Below are 16,478 nucleotides of genomic sequence, written 5' to 3' on the forward strand. Positions count from 1 at the left end.
GATAAAAGCCAGACTTTCACTGTGCTGGCCACGCCCCCCCCCCCCCCCCCCCCCCCCCCCCCCCCCCCCCCCCCCCCCACTGCCGTCTGCTCTCTCTCTCTTAAGATTCTTAACCCCTTCAGCTGCGCATACTGGCTAGCTGCAGCAGTGACAATTCTGGGCACAGGATCTGACAGACTAGAGAGAGCATTGCACAAGAAGGTAGCGGGAAGATCCTGTGTGTATTAGCAGTGTCATTATACAAGTGGGACTTGTAGTTCTACACTTACAAGTTGCTGTTGATTGCCTCAGCAGGCAGACATATCACTCAGGGCAGCTCTTGTATCCACTCCCTTAGCAGTGTCATTATACAGCTTGGACTTGTAGTTCTACAAATACAACATGCTGCAGAGTCTCCCAGCAGGCAGACATGCCACTCAGGGCAGCTCTTGTATTCACTCCCTTTGCAGTGTCATTGTACAGATGGGACTTGTAGTCCTACACATACAACATGCTGCTGAGTCTCCCAGCAGGCAGACATGTCACTCAGGGCAGCTCTTGTATCCACTCCCTTAGCAGAGCAGGGGGGAGGGGCAGAGATTGTTTTTATTGCATGTAAACAAAGGGCCAGAAAAGAACCAGGGAAATGAGGAAATATATTTTTATTTTTTGCATAAAACTTGCTTAGCTTAGTTATCTATTACTGCCCATCAGATTTTCAGTGCTATATTATTATTTTTTTCATAACTCGGACAACCCCTTTAAGTGAATGCATCAAATGGTTCAGGTGTTTGGATGCCTATAGAGGACAGAGAAACAGACATGGTGGCTGATAACAGAGTACAACAGTGAGCAAGTGCAGCGGGGAAGCATTCCCAGACACCCAGTGTATCCATGTGCCAAATTTAGGGTCAAATACGTTTGGATGCCTATGGAGGACATGATGAACAGCAACCGTGCTGATGAACAGCAACCGTGAGTGCATCAGGACCTTTAGGACACTTGATGTACCTATGTGCAAAATTTGGCGTCTAAGGGATCAGGCGTTTGGATGCCTATGGAGGAGAGATGGACAGACATTGATTTTTATAGTATAGATGTAACTGTAGCTGCTGAGGTACTGCTCCTTACCGCAGAGGAGACATCAATGGAGTAAGGCCGGGCTCACATCACATCACATTGCTGCCATCCATTTAATGTATACAAAAAACATATACGTTAAAAGATCCCATACCCCTTTTATTTTACAATATATCAATTAAACGGATGGCAAAAACATGATGTTAACCCAGCCTAAGGGCCGATTCACATAACTATACATTTGTGTCTTCATTAGTTCCGCAATTTTGCGCAACGGGTGTGGACCCATTTGTTTCAATAGGGCAGCAAAAGATGGGGACTGCACCCCGTCTGCTGTCCGTATACGTACTTCCGTTCCATGGCCCCATAAAAAATAAAATAAAATAGAACATGTCCTATTCTAACCCACAATTGAGGACAAGAATAGGCATTTTTATCATAAGGTTGGCTGCTCCGTTCCACAAAATGTGGAACGCACATGGCGGATATGGTCCTCTGAATGAGTGAATGAGCCCTAAGAGGTATGTGATGCTGTAGTCTCATGTATGTAGCGATGTATATAATGTCCACCCAAATATCTCTAACAGTAGGGCTGGGGGGGAAGGGGTTGGACTAAGAATTTGGCACGGCGGTGGGGGGCAGCATTTAAATTTTCTTGCCTACTCTGCTCACCAAGCACAGCACTGTCCATTTGATAGCGACTGTGCTTAGTATCGCAGCTGAGCCCCATTCACTTCACTGGGGGAGCGGGTGCCAGGGAAAGTATAACCACCCTGGGTGCCAAATACCTGAGGCACACCACTGACTCCTAGTTTGTAACATCGTCCGTGTGGCGTTTGTCACCGCATACCCGCCTACATTTTGGCAGTAATTGCTATTAATAACGTCTTATAACCATAAGTCCATTATCATTTCCATACTTTTAAACTATTTCCTTGTATCTTAACTTCCATGTACTTAAGTCTTGCGTCAAGAACTGTAACCACTTACAAGACGCCTCTGAGAACTAGGATTAACCACAGTATAGTCACTGGGACTACAACCCTCAAGTACATCATATTTTGTTGAATCGTCTGCAGTTCAATGATTACAGAGTTTATGTTTGTATCACGGTTTATAATGCACACACAACCGATTTAAAGTAAATATTTATTTTGTGTTCTTTTCTTATACATTTCCATACTTTGGGAATCCAAAGAATATACTGTACAACTGCTAGGCCTCAGTTTACAGAAATCTTAGACGTGCCACAAAAAATAAAAATAACAGACCTTAAATATTCCACCTTAAAAGCTTTTGTGTAACAGTAAATGGCGATATTCCAAGATAAGAAAATAACCAACACCAATAGGTTTCAGTAACCAATATCAGTAGAGCCTGAGTTAAAGATTCTAGTACGAGATCTGGATGGGACATGGTAAATCTGGCAGTGTTAGAATTGGCTGTTTTAAAACCATAAGGTTGGGAGTGTTGTTCTGCTATAACAGTCTGTGTTCAAAGTGTCATAAAGTAGTAATTTATTCACTCAATGTAATTGCACTCATTTGTAATAAAGTTTAACCATTTTCAGTGCAATTTGCTCCTTAGCATCTCATTTTGCTTGATGGTCCATTAAAAGCTCATGAAGTAAGTCATAGTGCGTCAGTGGCAAGTAAGAGGAACATTTGTTCTTGACCTTTTCTTCATTCACAGAGAAATTAGTCTAGTCATATGAACTTTCCTAGATGAGAATAGGTAGCTGCCCTTCAGATCACATAGCTGTTGAGGTTCCCGGTGGCATAACCATAATGGCTCCATATACTGTCACATATCTTAGAGTCGTGCCACTGGGATCTTCGTTCCAGGCATCTGCAGTCCTATTAAGAATGGACATCAGTTTCAACAAGGCTGCCGTTTACAGTAAAACATATGGGCATGTCATTAGGGCATGAGATTTTATGCTAGCCAATACAGCCTGTTTTACGGTTTGAAATGGGACAGGGTCAGCAGAGTCATCTCATTATACTAGGAGGGAGATTTAATGACAGCTGACATCCCTATTGTACTGCTAGAGGCCTAGATAAGGCGGGATGGCAACACTATACACACGGTTAAGGCTGGTTAACGTTCATGGGAATGCTTGTTTATCGGGTAATCACATCTTTTATGCAGTCACAATAATCATTGTTTTCCGTGCCATCTAATTGCGCTGTTGCTATGGGGACATGCAATGGCATTAGTGATCGCTCCTTCCCATATTGTGGAAGGAGATCATGTTTTTCGGCAATTATTAATTTCACAGTAGAAACGACAACAAAAGTTTTTTGTTTTTTTTTCACCCTTAAAAGGGGTTCTGGAGTTAGTTTAAACTGATTATCTATCCTCTGGATAGATCATCAGCATCTGATCGGCAGGGGTCGGACCCCCGCCAATCAGCTGTTTGAGAAGGCCGCGGCGCTCCAGCAGTGCCGCGGCCTTCTCACTGTTTACAGCAGGCCCAGTGACGTCACGACTAGTATCAACTTGCCTGGGTGTGGCTAAGCTCTGTTCACTCGGTAAACAGCGAGTTTAAACAAACTGCAGAACCCCTTTAAGGCTAATGCACAATGCAGTATCAGTGTTGTTTGTACAGTAGGTCTGCCATAGAAATGCATGAGGCCACTACTATATTTCAGATATCGGCTGTATTCTGTACACTGGAAAATAACAGCACCATTATAAAGTATTAAGGGGAAAAATAAATAATTTTTCTTTGTAATAACAATACTATAATATAAAAGTTCTCACCAAGTTTTCCTTCCATATCTGCCATAGCTTGCTCATCAACAGTGAAGATGGCTGAATCAGCCCTGGGAAATAACAGATAAAAAAATCAACAACAGGGGAGTACTTTTGTAATCCAGCGTGAGCTTTTTATTTTAATGAGACACAGGGCTTGATATTCAGTGAATTTTTCCTTTATTTTAGACAGCTCCCTACTCCGGGACAAGTTCTTAAAAATCTCAGAAAACCCCTGGGTTGTCCTATCTCAACATTTTTATAGCGCCAAAAATGTCAGATAGGTGCAGGTCCCACTTCTGAGACCCTCTCCCATCTCCAGAACCTGGCCGCTGAAGTGAAGGAGAGCACCCAGCCCATGCATGATGTCCTCTCTATTCACTGCCATGGTGACAGGTTCCCTCTAAGTTATCACATGTTGTATTGAGACATTGCAGTTTAGGTGTGGTTAAACCACATCAAAAACTGCATTGGAAATGCATTTAAATTCCCAAATTTCACTTGTGAATATGGCAACAAAAACAACGCTGTGCTCTCATCACATTCTCGAACTGAAGGAAGAGCCCCTAGAACTCTGTCATTGGTAAAACTGAACTCACAACTAGGGATGAGCGAACTTCAAATTCGGCGTACAAGGTTCGGGTTATCTAAGAATTCAGTTATGAATTCCGCTACCACAGACCACAAGTTATAGTCCATAACAGAATTCTTAGATAACATGAACCTTGTACGGGGAACTTGAAAACACAAGTTCGCTCAACGCTACTCATAACTTAACTGTTAAAGGGGTAGTCTCACTTCACCAAATTGTATTTATAATCTAGATAAAGTTATTACAAGGCACCTACTAATGTATTGTGATTGTCCATATTGCTTCTTTTGCTGGATAGATTCATTTTTCCCTCAAATTATAAACGGTTGGTTTCCATAGTCACGACCAGCCTGCAATTCCGCAGTGGTGGTTGTGCTTGCACAATATAGGAAAAAGTGACGGCCTCTGGTGGCCGGGACCATGGGAATGTGCATAGTACAGCAATCTTTGCTATAGTGTCCAAACATGGCCACCACTGCTGGATTACAGCATGGTCATAACTATGGAAACAAGCAATGGATAATGTGATGGAAAAATTAATCCAGCCAGCAAAGGAGACAATATGGACAATCACAATACATTAGTAATTGCCTTGTATTAACTTTGTCTACATGATATATGCCATTTGCTGAAATGAGACAACCCCTTTAAGTATCATGATACACTGCCACTTGTTGAAACACCGCCAGCAACAGGCCAAAGGGATTCAAAGTCACTCCACCAAGCCTTGTGTGACTGAAAGAGCTCCATTACAACTAGGAACCAGGATCTATACTTACGATTTTCTCGCTTTTATAATCCCTAGCTGCACGAAAGATGCTAGTGTATTTTTTTGCATATCAGAAGATAAGGCCTCATAACATTGGGTGGCTCCTGTAAAAGTGAAGGGTATTTGTAAGAGTAGAATATTGTTCTCTCTAATTGACAGCTATGATTTCCATGCAAGAGATACAATAGTTACATTAGGGTATAGTATTGATGAAGGGGGATGTAAAGTAATAACCTTTCTGAAAATGGCTGGATAGAAGAGAAATAAGAGGCTGCACCCCTCAAATGTGCTGGAGTAAGGTGTGACAAATTATTCTACACCACCAATGAGCTTCTGTAGATTTGTGCTATAATCTGTCAGTTTCTGGCATAATAATAGTAATAGTAAACTTGAAAAAAATAAATAAAAAATCTGCACAAAATTGCAGCTTGCGCAAAAATCTGTGCGCCAGAGAATTGTCATACAGCCTTTGATAAATTCCCCCTAACATGTGCAAATTGATTAATAGAAATCAAATCTGATCAAAAATCAGCCTCTTTGAGCTGCTCGAGGCCAGCACAGATGTCGACTGTGCATGCACTGCTACATTTCCAGGTGTGTAGTTAGGTAGCAGCAGATCCTCTGCACCTACACAGAGGCTCAAAGCAACCACTCAAGCGCAAAAAGGCGAGATGTCTGGACCTGTCAATCAAGGGGGAGAGGGAATCTCTTCAGCAACACGGCCAGTCCCTTGCTGCCCAAGATGGCTGATTTTTGAACAATTTACAATGTGTGCATTATAGAAAAATGGATGCTGCACATGTGGCTTTTGTACTTTTCAAACACACCTCTGCTGTATTCACTATGTTGTAGATATATACCACATTGAAGTGCTCACCTGTAAGGATCCTTTGTGTAACAAAACTTCTCACACCAGATATGTACTGCTTTTCTGTCCAGCTATCTGTGACCCCCTTGGCTAAATACATAAAGGCTAGCTGTAAAATATGTGTAACATAGTTATTATGCGGTGAATATATTGCTTTCTTCATCTTAGAATATGTTAACGTCTAGTTTTATCTTTTGTAAACCCACACTTTTATTGGATTTAATAAGGATTTAATTTAAAGGGGTTGTCTCTCATCTCATTAACCTCTATAAGACTGCTGAAAATAGCCACGTTTCGGAAGTCCCATAGAAGTAAATGGGGGTGGCAATGCTTGCGCGGTGTGCTCTCCTTCATTTTGAGAGATAGGCACGGGACCCACACCTATTTGACTTAGATGGCAATATGCTATCAAAGTCTGAGATAACACAACCCTTTTAAAAGATTTTCCCTGGTAAGGGCAGACACAGAAGAGTGAAATCAGTATGAAAATCGCAGCGTGTGGCGTGAGAGTTCCCATTCTGAACTCTGCTCCTCTGACAGGATCGCACAGCATTATAATGATTGATAAGGCTGTATGTTCGTATGAGACCTGTAGTCTATTGAATTACACTGATATAATGCTGCCAGTGTGATACAAAAGATGCCAGATCTCACAGAGACACACAGCATTATAAATCATTATAATTCTGTGTGATCCTGTCAGAGGAGCAGAGTTCAGAATGAGAACTCTCATCGCCACACGCTGAGATTTTCACAGTATATCTTTCATGTACTTTATCATGTAGTAGCTATAATAGCCTGTCTACATTCAGTGAGCCGCCCGTGCTGTTCATGGTGCGTCCTGCGCTGATGAATGGCAGGAAAGGTCTAAGGTATATTGGTATACTCAGACTTTTTCCAGGGTGCGGGTGCCCACAGAGAGGGTTCCAAGTGCTGCCTCTGGCACCCGTGCCATAGGTTCGCCACCACAGGTCTAGCCCATCTTAGCGCCATTTCAAGTGTTGAAACCCCAGTGATTTGTTATGGATGACCTATCTTCAGAATACTGTACTGCATCATCAATATCTATAAATGGAAAACCCCTTTAATGACCACAATTATAGTTTCCTCAGTTATGTTGATTCACTCTAAGGGAGCTTTCACACTTGCGTTCTTTTCTTCCGGCATAGAGTTCCGTTGTCGGGGCTCTAATGCCGGAAGAATCCTGATCAGTTTTATCCTAATGCATTCTGAATGGAGTGAAATCCGTTCAGGATGCATCAGGATGTCTTCAGTTCCGGAACGGAACGTTTTTTGGCCGGAGATAATTCCGCAGCATGCTGCGCTTTTTGCTCCGGCCAAAAATCCTGAAGACTTGCCGCAAGGCCGAATCCGGAATTAATGCCCATTGAAAGGCATTGATCCGGATCCGGCCTTAAGCTAAACGTCGTTTCGGCGCATTGCCGGATCCGACGTTTAGCTTTTTCTGAATGGTTACCATGGCTGCCGGGACGCTAAAGTCCTGGCAGCCATGGTAAAGTGTAGTGGGGAGCAGCATACTTACCGTCCATGCGGCTCCCGGGGCGCTCCAGAGTGACGTCAGGGCGCCCAAAGCGCATGGATGACGTGATCACATGGCACGTCATCCATGGGCATGGGGCGCTCTGACGTCATTCCGGAGCGCCCCGGGAGCCGCACGGACTGCAAGTATACCGCTCCCCGCTCCTACTATGGCAACCAGGACTTTAATAGCGTCCTGGCTGCCATAGTAACACTGAAAGCATTTTGAAGACGGATCAGTCTTCAAATGCTTTCAGTACACTTGCGTTTTTCCGGATCCGGCGTGTAATTCCGTCAAGTGGAGTACACGCCGGATCCGGACAACGCAAGTGTGAAAGAGGCCTAAGATACAGACGTGGACAAAATTGTTGGTACCCTTTGGTCAATGAAAGAAAAAGTCACAATGGTCACAGAAATAACTTTAATCTGACAAAAGTAATAATAAATTAAAATTCTATAAATGTTAACCAATGAAAGTCAGACATTGTTTTTCAACCATGCTTCAACAGAATTATGTAAAAAAATAAACTCATGAAACAGGCATGGACAAAAATGATGGTACCCCTAACTTAATATTTTGTTGCGCAACCTTTTGAGGCAATCACTGCAATCAAACGCTTCCTGTAACTGTCAATGAGACATCTGCACCTCTCAGCAGGTATTTTGGCCCACTCCTCATGAGCAAACTGCTCCAGTTGTGTCCGGTTTGAAGGGTGCCTTTTCCAGACTGCATGTTTCAGCTCCTTCCAAAGATGCTCAATAGGATTGAGGTCAGGGCTCATAGAAGGCCACTTTAGAATAGTCCAATTTTTTCCTCTTAGCCATTCTTGGGTGTTTTTAGCGGTGTGTTTTGGGTCATTGTCCTGTTGCAAGACCCATGACCTGCGACTGAGACCAAGCTTTCTGACACTGGCTAGTACATTTCTCTCTAGAATTCCTTGATAGTCTTGAGATTTCATTGTACCCTGCACAGATTCAAGACACCCTGTGCCAGACGCAGCAAAGCAGCCCCAGAACATAACAGAGCCTCCTCCATGTTTCACAGTAGGGACAGTGTTCTTTTCTTGATATGCTTCATTTTTTTCGTCTGTGAACATACAGCTGATGTGCCTTGGCAAAAACTTCGATTTTTGTCTCATCTGTCCACAGGACATTCTCCCAGAAGCTTTGTGGCTTGTCAACATGTAGTTTGGCATATTCCAGTCTTGCTTTTTTATGATTCGTTTTCAACAATGGTGTCCTCCTTGGTCGTCTCCCATGTAGTCCACTTTGGCTCAAACAACGACGGATGGTGCGATCTGACACTGATGTTCCTTGAGCATGAAGTTCACCTTGAATCTCTTTAGAAGTCTTTCTAGGCTCTTTTGTTACCATTCGGATTATCCGTCTCTTAGATTTGTCATCAATTTTCCTCCTGCGGCCACGTCCAGGGAGGTTGGCTACAGTCCCATGGATCTTAAACTTATGAATAATATGTGCAACTGTACTCACAGGAACATCTAGTTGCTTGGAGATGGTCTTATAGCCTTTACCTTTAACATGCTTGTCTATAATTTTCTTTCTGATCTCTTGAGACAGCTCTTTCCTTTGCTTCCTCTGGTCCATGTCGAGTGTGGTACACACCATATCACCAAACAACACAGTGATTACCTGGAGCCATATATATAGGCCCAATGGCTGATTACAAGGTTGTAGACACCTGTGATGCTAATTAGTGGACACACCTTGAATTAACATGTCCCTTTGGTCACATTATGTTCTGTGTTTTCTAGGGGTACCATCATTTTTGTCCATGCCTGTTTCATGAGTTTATTTTTTTACATAATTCTGTTGAAGCATGGTTGAAAAACAATGTCTGACTTTCATTGGTTAACATTTATAGAATTTTAATTTATTATTACTTTTGTCAGATTAAAGTTATTTCTGTGACCATTGTGACTTTTTCTTTCATTGACCAAAGGGTACCAACAATTTTGTCCACGTCTGTACATATGAACTTTGCACACCTTGAATTTATAGAGGTGTTATGCATCTAACGTCCGACCTTAGTTACATTTATTTTTTTTACACTGTAATGCAAAATTGGGTGGCATTTTCACAAAATATTATGTTGTCTATATATGGGTATAGGGGTTTAATATTTTTTTTAAAGGGGTTGTCTCACTTCAATAAAAAACAAGATTTTTGTAATACTTACCAGTAAAATCTCTTTCTCGCTCTTCATTGGGGGACACAGAAACCGTGGGTATAGCTATGTCCTCTAGGAGGCGTTGACACTAGATAAAGCTGTTAGCTCCTCCCCTGGCAGCTATACTCCCTCCAGCCTGGGGAGAGAGCTTCAGTTTGTGAGAAGCAGTAGGAGAAGCAAGCCAACCAAAGAAATAACGTGTAACAAAAACAATGCCAAGAACCCGACTAGGTTCTAACCAGCAACAGCCACAACTGTGGGCGAACAACAATACTGGGTGGGTGCTTTGTCCCCCAATGAAGAGCGAGAAAGAGATTTTACTGGTAAGTTTTACAAAAATCTCGTTTTCTCGCCCATATTCATTGGGGGACACAGAAACCGTGGGACATCCAAGAGCAGTCCACGGGGAGGGAAAACCACAGACCCATGGAGCAAGCGCCCCTGCAGGCAACTAAGGACTGCTGCCTGCAAGACCATGCGGCCTAAGGCAGCGCCCACCAATGCATAAGTATGCACCTGGCAAAAAAATTTGAATGCGCATAAGGAGGACAGTAGCCACCTTGCACAACTGCGCGGCCAAACCTTGAATCCTCCTAGCCCAAGAGTGATGGAAGGACAATTTCTTCATTGAAATGGAATCAGAGACCAACGGGAGAAGGAATGCACGGGCCGGAGAACCGCTTTATCCCTGTGAAGAACCAGGAAGGGTCTCTGCAAGAGAGCGCCCCAACCCGGACACCCGTCTGATGGATGTGATAGCCACAAGAAAAAAACGACATTTCAGGACCGGAGTCGGAGAGACATCTCCCGCAAGGAGACTAAGTTCAGATCCCAAGGCGGTAAAGGAGGACGGTACGGAGGAACCGTAGGAGCCATTCCCTGAAGGAAGGTTATTATGGGCCCCAGGTGGGTCAGAGGATGCTGGAAAAGGATAGAAGCGCCAAACCTGACCCATCAAGAAACCAAGGGCCACACCAAAAACCTAGGACCGCAGCATCCACCCCTGCTAAAAGGAAGCGCTCCACGGAAACGGCAATTGGTCCACCGAAGTCCCCTGAGCCGAAGAGGCTTGTGGGGAGACTGAGAAACTGGCTGATAAACGAACAAGAAAAAGGCGCCTGAATGAGGCGTGTCTAACCGCAGGCCAAGGAATCAATATATAGGTAGAAGTAGAGAATCACCGGCGGTGAGGAGTTCCATCGGCGACCGTGTATGGACGGTGTAGCAACGCTGCTCGACGGAAATTGCGACCAGACCAAGATGAGCGACAAACTCCTGCCTTGAGGAGGAAGAATAGAAGGGGTGTTCCATTGCAGGAACGAAACTCCATCAATGGTGGTGAGTCGTGACAGCACCCACGCTCCAGCTGGCGTGGCGAGTCCCGTAGTCTAGCCACGGAATATGCAGTGAAAAGGCATGACTACCATCGGACTGACGTGGCAGTCATTAGTCAAGTCTAGAGAGGTATTTGTAGATACAGGTAGTACACCCAGGACCAACGGGTAGGATACATCTGTAGAAGAAGAATATGGAAAATGTCACAGCCCAACAGTCGGTCCAGAACAAGACTGGAAGAAAAAAAAACACAGAAACAATACCCTGCATCAACATAGATGAGGAAAAGTAGTAATGTAGGAGCTACCAAGGTTTGCGGAGTGACCGTGAACCCTGAGCCAGAGAAGAAAAAAACGGAAGGAAAAGGGGGCAGGGCGAAGCCCATTCCCCATCTGAGACTGGCACTACACAGAAGTAGCCACCGAATGATAGTGGCGGCATACACCACCGAATTCGGCGTTAGTAGCCATGGCATCATACTGCCTCAGGGAAGAAAAGCTAACCTTAAACACTCCACCTGGGAAGGGCGTCGGACAGGAACAACCGCCAAGCCAGCGTCAGGGTGGAACCCCTACCTGAGGGAATGCCCCACTGCAGCGACTATACTGGAGTGCGCTGGAGAATTACCAACCAAACGATCCCGGAGGACGGATTGGGAATCCAAAGGTCCTGTACTGGAGAGCGCTGAAGAATTATCAACCAAACGGCCCCTGGAGGACGGATTGGTAATCCAGAGGTCCTGCACCGGAGTGCGCTGGAGAACTATCAACCACATGGCCCAGAGGGTGGATTGGGAATACTTCAGCTGTGCTCCCTGGATCTGCGCGGGTGGAGGAATATCAACCAAGGACCCAGGAGGGGGATTGGGAACTATGAGGTGTCTTTTTTTTTTGTCCGCTATAGGACACGGGCCCAGCCTGGTACCACACAGACAGGGTGGTCTTGCGGTGATGAGGCTCAGGAAGGTCTGTATTAACGCGCATATTTTTATTTATTATTATTTTTTTATAAAACATGGCTGACCAACATAAAGTGGGCAGAGAGGCAGGAAAGGGTTAACTGTTATAACTTGGAGGCACCTGTACTGAGATAGAATCCTCAGGTGCTGGCCGTCAGTGGCTGGCCAGAAGGGGTTAAGGCGGGGCCCAGCGGCTTCTGGGGGAGGGGGTGGCGGGAAGGATTTGCGCCAGAGCGCCCCCCACTCCTGTCAGGGAAGTCATTAACCCCCTAAGAGCCCTGACACCAGCTGATCACAGATAGGGGAGAGCCTCCTTCGCTCCCTTCCCTGTGTGTCCACAGGTGCATGTTCCCGGACTGTAGCGGGGGCGGGTCTATGCATGAGCGCATGGCGGACCGAAGCTGTCGGTCGGCCGGGCGCGGGGAGCCCGAGTGAAAGCCCATGAGCTGAAAATGTAATCAGTGTCACAGATTCCCCCCCACCCCCTGCCGGAGGAGTTCACCCCGGACAGGGAGCGCGCGGACAGGAATGCTGCGGCGGCAGACATTGACCCTGGTGTTAACCCCTTCAGGAGCGGCGCTACAGGTGCCCGCTCCCGAAAGAGAGGAATCTGGTGGCTGCGGAGTTGGACCGGTCTGGGACTGAGAGGACAGCGCTCACACCTTACCCCAGGTCCCGGACCGCAAGGGAATAAATGGTTCCTGCGCATGGCCCCAGTGTAGCAGCGCCTGCCTGAACTTAACCCCTTAGTGGCCTGCTCGGCCTAGGCAGGGAGTGAGAGGGAATCCTGGTTCCTGCGCATGGCTTTCCGCAGTGTAGCAGCGCCTGCCTGGACTTATCAACCCCGTAGTGCCCGCGATAGCAGCTCCTGCTCGGCCTAGGGGGAAGTGAGAGGGAATCCTGGTGCACCATAATAAGGCTGGTGCCTGTTTCCATCCTAGGACAATTGTCACCAAGAGGGAGGGAGGGATACTTACCTAGTCCCGTGTACTCCTCTCTCATCCTCTTCTCTTCACCCTCCCTAAGTGGACCCTCAAGGTCACCTTCTCCAGCAGGGTCACCTCCTCAGCAGGCATCGGAGTGGCAGGAGTCTGGTATGGCGGGAGGGTCTTCTCTTTGGCGGACCTAGGTGACCCCTTGGCTGGCGGGATGCAGGGGAGCGAGGCTGCCCTGGTCTACCTTGTCTTCTGTGGGGGAGGCAGCAGTGCGGGTGACCGGCACGGGCCCAACTCGACCCCGGGAGAACAGGGAGGCGAGGCGACCACTGTTGTCCCATCTGGTATAGCTGCCAGGGGAGGAGCTAACAGCTTTATCTAGTGTCAACGCCTCCTAGAGGACATAGCTATACCCACGGTTTCTGTGTCCCCCAATGAATATGGGCGAGAAATGGTATTTAGCATGTAGAGAAAGTAAATTTAAGTCACTTAGTAATATATTGTGATTGTCCATATTGTCTCCTTTGCTGGCTGGATTCAATTTTCCATAACATTATACACTGCTTGTCTCTATGGGTATGACCACACCGCAATCCAGCAGCGGTGGTCGTGCTTGTACACTATAGGAAAAAGTGCCAGCGTCTTTGGTGACCGAGACTGGAAGTGTGCACATAGGCATACACGCGCAGCAGCTCCTGTCCCCGCCACCTTGTATCTAGGACGCAAACTAGCAGTGTATAATGTGATGGAAAAATGAATTCAAGCCAGCAAAGGAGGCAATATGGATAATAACAATACATTAGTAAGTGCCTTCCTTTGCTGAGGTGAGACAGCCCTTTAATTATTATTCAATATTTTAAAGCTCCATTAATTCCATACTTACCAACATCTGTGTTAGTAAATTGAGGGCATTTTAGTCAAGCCACCCCCCATGGCGCCACCCAAACAGCCATTTATGAGCAAGATTTACATAGGCCTAATCCATTTTTTGGGCCAGGCCAAGCCAAATATGTTGGGATTGTCTCTGAAAATTCAGGACAATCCTGACAAATTCAGGACTGTTGACAACTATGTGATTCCAGGGAACTGCACATATGAAAAATGGTCTTAGCACATCACATGAGACAAAAAAAAAATAATGCAATAAACGTGACTAAATAAATACAGAGAGGTGAGACCATCTGGTCCCCATCTTTGATATATGTTGAGTGCGGATATATTTTATAATGGGTACTAAAATCAACATACCTGGTAACCTTCTAAGAAAGGCTGAAACATTTTATATAAGAACATGGCTGTACCCTCTCCATTCTTAGTAATGACAATTTCAAGCGGAGTCAGATGAACTATGTCACACTTTGACAGCAGGAAACTGCCTTCTTCAAAATCCTGAAAAAGGAAAAATGGCTTTTAACAGACAGAATTTTGTGCCATATACTTGTATACATGATATAGGATTCTGGCATCACTCTAGAGAAATGCCGTCTGATCATGGGTTACATAGATTTCAGGGAGACTTATACAGTAGTGCAGCGCTCGTGGGGGCGGCACATGACTGGGATTCAGAGAACACCAGAGAGAATCCCTGTCTCATACGCTGCCCCTAAGTTATGCCCGATGTATTACTTTGAGTAGTGGTCACCTCTCCTGACAGGTCTATTTTAATAAATCCTTGTATTCCCCATAAGATAACAATTCTGCACCATCCTTTCTAAGAACTCTGTGTTCTTCCGTCCCTCTGTTAGGGTCCATTCAAACGTCTGTGTTATTTTTGCGGATCCCGAAAAACACAGACACCGGCAATGTGCATTCCGCATTTTGCAGACCGCACATCGCAGTAATCTCATAGAAAATGCCTTTTCTTGTCCACAATTGCAGACAAGAATAGGACATGTTCCGTTCCACAAAAAAAATAGAAGTTGGGATCCGCAAATGCAGATGCGGACAGCACATTCCGGCCCCATTGAAAATGAATGCGTCCGCACCTAGGACTTCACAGCGAGATGTTTCACAATGGCAATTCTCAAAAAAAAGACACACAACCAAAAACATCTGTACGACCTGTTTGCGATTTGCTATTGTGCGACTATTTTAATGGCTGCAATTTGGCTGTAAAAATAGGTCACAGGCACGCGGCTTGCATTGCAGGTTGCAACATGTGACTGAAAATCCAGCATTCTACGTGTCACTCACCATTATGTCACCATGTATTCCTAGTCAACATTGACAGCTAGGTGATACTTACATCATATAATTAGCGCTGCCAGTGTCAGAATGTGACAAGGGAAATGGCGACACCCATATTCAGGAGGAATAACAGAGGAACAGCATAACAGAGTTACTTTTATGGGGAATACATGTTATTTACTAAAATTGACATGTCAGATGAGATAAAAAGATCTACACATCTTAAAACATCCCCTTAAAGTGATTTTCCCACCCAAGAGATTAAAGTGAACAAGTATACTCTATTTGTAAGATTTCCTGAACTGTTAAATTTACATGTATGGAACCACAATGTGCAACAGGCAAGGCATTTTAGCTTAAAGGGGTTCTCTGGGAATTAAGAAAATTAAAATACTTAAATATTAATTTATGATAAATATATTCCCAAATACCTTTCATTAGTTATAATGGCTCCTTTTGTCTAGGGAGCAATCAGTAGGAAAAATAAAATGGCCGCAGTCCTATTGGTGCACACAAAACCTGTCCTAATCACACAGTAGGACAAGTTACTTTACAACACTGAGCTAAAGTTGCCTGAGCTTCCTCTCTGCTCTGTTTCTCAAGGATTATTTTCCTGAATACAGCTGATAAGATCTTCAGCGGAATCTCTGTAAGAATGGAGTTCATGAGGAGACATGAAGTACAGAGGGGAGGGTGTGGATAATGAGCAGCAGCTATTATATGCAGTTTCCATTACCACAGCCCACAGTCTGTCCTGTCTGTACTTCATGTCTCCCCATGAACTCCATTCCAACAGAGATTCAGGTGAACATCTTATCATACAAACTAAAAAGACAGGGTGGCATTAGCAGGAGGTGCTCAAACCCACATGCAGTCGTGCATATATACAGGGGAGCAAATCCTGCACTTGTGGCCCATTGCTAATGGCGATCCCCAGCAAAATGCATACGGTGGAGGATGCCCGCGGCGAACCACAAGTACCACAATAGACATCTCACACAAGGTAACAAGTGCGTATGTCATAATCAATATAACAATATAACAAAACAATAACAAATACAGGTGCACTCTGCAGTCTCACTAAACCCTCAAACTGATTTTAAAATTGAGAGATTAGTCAACATGTCCTACGGTGTAGAACATGTCTAAGCCCGGGCACCACGTCAAGGTTTCTCAAGTAGCCAGAGCTTAGACATGTTCTACACCGTAGGACATGTTGAATAATCTCTCAATTTTAAAATCAGTTTGAGGGTTTAGTGAGACTGCAGAGTGCACCTGTATTTGTTATTGT

The 16,478-nt window shown here is 44.9% G+C and overlaps 1 protein-coding gene across 2 annotated transcripts in view; it reads right to left on the bottom strand.

Moving 5' to 3' along the window:
• Positions 1 to 2,194: 2,194 nt before the first annotated feature.
• Positions 2,195 to 16,478, bottom strand: part of GNPAT (glyceronephosphate O-acyltransferase) — a 57,622-nt gene continuing 43,338 nt past the window's right edge. For both annotated transcript variants that reach the window (XM_044288754.1, XM_044288753.1), the window contains 5 exons: positions 14,249 to 14,389; positions 6,055 to 6,154; positions 5,188 to 5,281; positions 3,826 to 3,887; positions 2,195 to 2,915 (listed from right to left, as the gene is read on the bottom strand). In XM_044288754.1, the coding sequence (XP_044144689.1) occupies positions 2,872 to 2,915; positions 3,826 to 3,887; positions 5,188 to 5,281; positions 6,055 to 6,154; positions 14,249 to 14,389 (441 nt within the window). In that variant the 3' untranslated portion in view covers positions 2,195 to 2,871. The remainder of the gene's footprint in view (positions 2,916 to 3,825; positions 3,888 to 5,187; positions 5,282 to 6,054; positions 6,155 to 14,248; positions 14,390 to 16,478) is intronic.

Source organism: Bufo gargarizans, chromosome 4, assembly GCF_014858855.1.
Source record: "Bufo gargarizans isolate SCDJY-AF-19 chromosome 4, ASM1485885v1, whole genome shotgun sequence".
Classification (NCBI taxonomy): Eukaryota; Metazoa; Chordata; class Amphibia; order Anura; family Bufonidae; genus Bufo; species Bufo gargarizans.